At 39.7% G+C, this 6000-nt stretch overlaps 1 protein-coding gene across 1 annotated transcript in view; it reads right to left on the reverse strand.

Moving 5' to 3' along the window:
• LOC132955040 (titin-like) overlaps window positions 1-6000 on the reverse strand; it is a 58084-nt gene that overhangs the window by 38750 nt on the left and 13334 nt on the right. Inside the window, exons 8-15 of the mRNA XM_061027663.1 lie at window positions 5432-5689; window positions 3329-3595; window positions 2930-3190; window positions 2169-2429; window positions 1386-1470; window positions 1224-1284; window positions 556-758; window positions 262-401 (exon numbers count right to left, since the gene is read on the reverse strand). Of these exons, the coding sequence (XP_060883646.1) occupies window positions 262-401; window positions 556-758; window positions 1224-1284; window positions 1386-1470; window positions 2169-2429; window positions 2930-3190; window positions 3329-3595; window positions 5432-5689 (1536 nt within the window). The remainder of the gene's footprint in view (window positions 1-261; window positions 402-555; window positions 759-1223; window positions 1285-1385; window positions 1471-2168; window positions 2430-2929; window positions 3191-3328; window positions 3596-5431; window positions 5690-6000) is intronic.

A 6000-nucleotide genomic window follows, 5' to 3' on the forward strand; every position in this document is an offset into this window, starting at 1 on the left:
GCTTCCCCCACAAAAGAATTAGAAACAGATAAATACAAAATAAGATTCTTCACAACAACAATTAACAATAAAGATAAATACTTTTTAACTAGTAATACTTGTTTGATTTGTTTAAACCTGAGTCTTGTTAATGTAAAACTCATATTATTAATCCTGTAAAATAATTCATAATCACTTTACAGGTGGACCACAGTAAGTCATTCACAAAGCTTAATACTAACATCATTTATCTGTTTTAAGTCATTTATTAAATACAGGTCTAGCTGCGTTCTTGAAGGAGTCTGTCCCGAGGATTCATTCTCAAAGTGGTTTCCTGTAAGGATTTCATTGGATGAGAGTAAACTAGAGGTTTCTTCGTCCATGTTTGTTGACTGTACTGTACAATGCAGCTGGATCTGCAGCTTGCTGACCACTGGTGCTGAGAAGAAGAAAGACATGAGATTATATGATAACAGGCCAACAGTGATCACGGTAAATTATGAAAACACAATAAACAGAATTATGAAAACAATAGTTTTGTGGTTAAAGATCATGTTATGTGAGGAGTTGTTTTACCTCTGGGCTGCACCGCCGCTGTTAAAGTTAACCATAGAGTAATCAACCATCTCCTCTTGTCCTCCTTCTTCTTCTTCCTTCTTCTTTTTCTTGTGTCTTTGGGGTTTAACTGGTTGGATATTGGAATAGAGAGGATCAGCCTGGTTCCTGGAAAAGTCGACAGTGGCATATTGAAGCTCATCCTGCTCCTCTGCTGGTTGTATCTGTGAACACCGGACAACAAAGAGTATTTCATTATTTACAGACAGACTTTTGAAAGACAGGATTCAAGGCTTGAGTTATTTACAATGACAGAAGTTGTAATTTTACTGAAAGCAAAAGAGAGAACTTGAGACTTGAATCAAAAACCAATTCTGTTATTGGTGTTTCATTAAAAGCAGTTCATAATGTTATGGTTTGCCTTGTTGAATGCTGATGGGCATTGGGTGGCTTTATCATGGCCAGGAAAGCAACGCAACCCAAAAGGTCTCACTTTCCTTTTTTGGGGAGCGCTCAGAAAATCATCAGTTTTTTGGAAAAACCCAACATGTGAAGCACCAGGATGGAGAGAACAAAAGCTTAAGCACTTACAGCAAACAAATAGGACAAACATTGCTGTAGGCAAACAAATCAAACACTATGTCAAGAGTTCAACCGTCCCTGATTTATAAATTCAGAGACTTCCTCACCTGTTCACTGTTCTCTGGTCTGTCTCCGGGCTCAGATGGTTGCTTGCAGGCCTTCTTCTTTCTGGTGAGGTGCATTCAAATAGAAAAGTGAACCATATTGTTGTTCGTCAGGGTACAATGCATTAATCATGAACAAGTATTTGCTGAAAAAGAACTGCTCACATGATCCATATGACGACAAAGATGAGTATGATAATGAGGAAAATAGCAGAAACTGTCACAGCAGTCGTCAGTTTCCATCCTCCTGCTGAAACAGACAGAGACAGAAAGTTAACCTTTCAAGTAAAAACACGTCATGAACACATTCTTACAACTTATTGTATTTTCTTCAGGTGAAATTGAAAAACAAATATGACCCAAACGAAGGACAAACACCCTGTTACTGTTAAAAACAAACTACGATACTCACTTTTGACATTTATCAAAAACATTATTGTGACAAAGACTTAAAAATGTAACGTTTAGTTCAGCATAACTACTCAACCAGGCATGCAACAGGAGGGAACTTCATTTTACCTAAAGCAAGAACCAACTCAATTAAACGAACAGTAAATGTTTCGAGCACTGCAGGAATGGAACTCACTTCAAAGATACATAAACTAAGAAAACAATAAAACTAAATTCAGATGTTTATTAAAGCAGTATCTTTTGACCGAGTAAATTCATCTATTGCCATCCAACAAGCTATACATTTTATTTGATTTATGTTCCTCCTGTAACCGTTTGATTGTTGTGTTTGCTTATTCTTTATGTGTGTGTATGTTTATGCAGATGCATTTTGAAGGTACATTTATATATATTCTAAATTCTAAACTAAACTGAACCCCTCTCGGAGCCTCTGGAAGGCGTCCTGTGAAGAATTCAATCAAGGAAGTTTTTAGTTATACCAAGAGACTGACTGAATTGTTTTTCCTTTAGACTGATGAAACAGCATGTGGAGCTTACCTGCCAAAACACTCAGATGTACAGTGGAGTTATGGCGTCCTCTTGTGTTTTGGGCGATACAAATATAATGCCCACTATGTTGACGACTTGTGTCGTTTATGGTAAAAATCTGTCCTGAAGCTGTCGGTGAGTCTTCATCCTCCTTGTACCAGGTGTAATTAGCTGCTGGGTTAGCATCACTGCTACAGGTCAGAGTCACTGAACTACCCTCCACTATCTCAGCAGAGGGACTCACTGACACAGAGGGAAGCTTTGGAGAATCTGGAGGAGGATAAAAGTTCATTTCAGTGGTCTAAAACTTAAAATACTAGAAATACAGCCTTTTAAAGTTTATTATTACAGCTGTGAAGCATTAGTCCTCATGTCCTGTTAGAATCAGTATCTTTTATTTGACATTCTCTCAGTCTAAAGCTGTAGAGATGTGAACTTCTCTATAAGTTAAAATCCTTTTGAAACAACATATCTTTGAAAGTGATAAATACTTATGATCCTCCTGCTACAGCCCTGATCTCTAACCATCCACGGTCTCAGCAGAGAGACTCATTGACACAGAGGGAAGCTTTCATGCTTCAAAAAGAGACATAGTTTAATAACTGACATTTAAATGAAAACAGCTTTTAGTGAAAAGGTTTCTGAAGATTTGAAAGTCATTAACAGACAGGATAATCAAGGTGTGAGCAAACTATGAAACTACAGAGAAATCAGGTTAGTAAGGAAAGTCTCCAAATGTTGAATGTTGCTTTTTAAAGTGTTTCACTCACATTTCACATCAATAGAGATCCATTTATAGGTCGGCTTTCCCAGCTTGTTCTCAGCTTTACAGTAATACTCTCCAGAGTCAGAGGACTTGATGGAGCTGAAGACGAGCTGAGCTTCTTTACTGAGAGGTTGATTGTTATTCTTCTTGTACCAGGTGTATTCAGGTTCTGGGTTAGCATCACTGCTACAGGTTAGAGTCACTGAACTGCCCTCCACTATCTCAGCAGAGGGACTCACTGACACAGATGGAAGTTTTGGAGAATCTGATGATACATAAATATTAATAAAAAAAACATTAACATAAAAAATAAATAAGAAATATAGTAATACTGTCGTGAGTGTAAAAACTCTCTCAGATAAATCATCTTTTTGTTGCTTTCAATAGATGTTGATTCACTCACATTTCACATCAATAGAGATGGATTTAGATTTCTGACTTCCCACCGTGTTCACAGCTGTACAGTAAAACTCTCCAGAGTCAGACGACTGGACGGAGCTGAAAACGAGGTGTTTGTTTTTAATGAGTGTTTGATCCCAATATGACTTCTTCTTGTACCAGGTGTATGTAGCTGCTGGGTTAGCATCACTGCTACAGGTCAGAGTCACTGAACTGCCCTCCACTATCTCAGCAGAGGGACTCACTGACACAGAGGGAAGCTTTGGAGCATCTGGAGGAGAAAACATCTGTTTTAATTTCTCCTCAACATTAAAATGTTTGAATTGTCAGGATGAAAACACTTATTATAAGATAGGATAAGAATGAGCCTGTTTCAATATATAGATAATGATTCCTTTAAGCGACTCTGTTCCAGCAGCTACAATCACAGTCAAGTCTTTTCATAAAAACACTGAGTATAAGAACATGAAGCACATTAAAACAAGTGGATCAATTCAAACAATCTATTCTCACTAAGACAAAACTACTGATGACTCTCTCTTTGTGTCTCAGTTTTAGGGATGTATCTGCTGCCCCCTTTTGGCCCAGCCCCTCTATTGACCAGCTGTCACTGGTTGTTAGTTCAGCATGGATAAAAGTGTCTCTCCGGCTGCTGTCCGTGGTGCTGATCAGAGGCTGGTTTGAATGAAAGTTTCATGGTGTTTTCCACATGATGACATAAATCGTCTGTTGTGGAATTGTCTGGAATGGTTGTGTGTGTCCGTGCAGGTTTGTGCAAACGAGCGTGATCATCTGTTTGGTTCAAAGCGGAGGACTCATAGACTTTAAATATTAATGTTTGAAGCCTGAGAGACGTCAGCCAGCTGTTCCTGCAGGGGGCTCCGGAGGCTCATCGGCAGCAGCCACCATGCTGGAAATGCTGTCAGCATCACCTTCAGTCAACCTAACGACAGGCTGAGAGCTGGAGCTGAGGCGGGTTTTAAACCTCCTGATAAACCGTTACACCGCGCCCACCTGTCAATCAGGTCAGCTACACACCTAACTATGGATAACACGTATCATTTTCAAAATCAAAACGGAGCCGTTTGTAAAAGAATTCACCCCCCATAAAGTGTGTACCAGTGATGACAATAACTAATCAGACCTATTTGTTTTTTTAACCAGGTTGTAAACATCTTTATTTATGCTGTAAAAACAGCAGATTTTTTGCATGTCATGTGTATGTGACTTCCTGTGTTCCTGCAGCCAGCCTCTAGTGGAGACTGGATGAACTGCAGGATTTTACACTTCAGCATTGGCTTCATTTTTCAGAACCGGAGGTTGCCGCTTGGGAGGGCCCCAAAACTTAATATATCTGTACCAGGGCCCCAGGACAAGTATGTTACGCTGCTGTATTCTCCTCTCTTCCCTTCAGGACTCCTCTTGTTCTTGGTTCAGACTTTGTTCTACATGATATGGTGTCGCATGACGAAGCATTGAGCGCTTCTTGTTCACACTGGATCCATTAAATATTTATTTCTCTGCTCTGTGAATTTCATTTTCTTTTGTAAACAGTATGACATCTAGTGCTTTTATTTTGAAGGTGAACAAACAGAACGGTGTTGCTTTAATACGAGCCTTTGACGGAGGCGAGCAGAATAAAGTTTTGCCTCCATGTTATCAAAAGTCAAAGCTCAACATGTCAATCACAAAATATCAATGCATCACTATCTCCACTTTGCAAAATAACTAATAACAAGCTCTGTTGAGCCATGAGGTGTGAACAATGCTGCTGTTTAAGAACACGTCACAAATCAGTGGAAGGTTTTTCTTTAGAACAAGTTTAAGAAACTCTTCAGACGCTCACTCGGTCACGTGCTGTGAGGAGACGTTGGTACAGACTCACACTGCTAACATGTATTATATAACTAACGCTCTACTCCAGCTATATTCAACGTTCAAATTAAAGATGTGTCTTTTAACCATTAGTTGTCAGTGCTCAGTGGGCTTTAGCTGCAGACTGTGAGTGTGAAGTAGAGCTAGAGGAAGCAGATATGATCAGCAAATTAAACCTTCAAATGAGAAATCAGCTCAATGTTGTTTTTCACAGAAAATGTTTTTCACTCACATTTCACTTCAACTTTGACGTATCCAGATGAGCTCTCCCCCAGATCATTCTTAGCTGCACAGTAATACCATCCAGAGTCAGAGGACTGAACTGAGCTGAAGACGAGCTCTGATTCTTTACTGAGTTCACGACCGTACTTCTGGTACCAGGTGTATTCAGGTGCTGGGTTAGCATCACAGCTACAGGTCACAGTCACTCTACTGTTCTCTCTGATTTCACCAGCAGGACTCACAGACGCTGAACAAACTGATGGAGCATCTTGAGGAGAGAAGAAGAAAAATATAACTTAAGTGACCAATGTGGAGAATTAAGTGGAATAAAGTGCTGATGGTGCAGATTGAAACCAGCTGACAACCCCTCCCTCGATGCTCCCCTCTTCACCTGCAGAGTTTACAACAATCATTAAAGCTCAGCGTACTCTGTACGAGTGAAATCAGGACAGAGCATTCACCATCATCAATAGATCTGTGTTTGTATTTCAGCTGTCTCATATGCACGGCTCAAATACACACACACACACACACACACACACACACACACACACACACACACACACACACACACACACA

This window comes from Labrus mixtus, chromosome 2 (assembly GCF_963584025.1).
Source record: "Labrus mixtus chromosome 2, fLabMix1.1, whole genome shotgun sequence".
Taxonomy (NCBI): domain Eukaryota; kingdom Metazoa; phylum Chordata; class Actinopteri; order Labriformes; family Labridae; genus Labrus; species Labrus mixtus.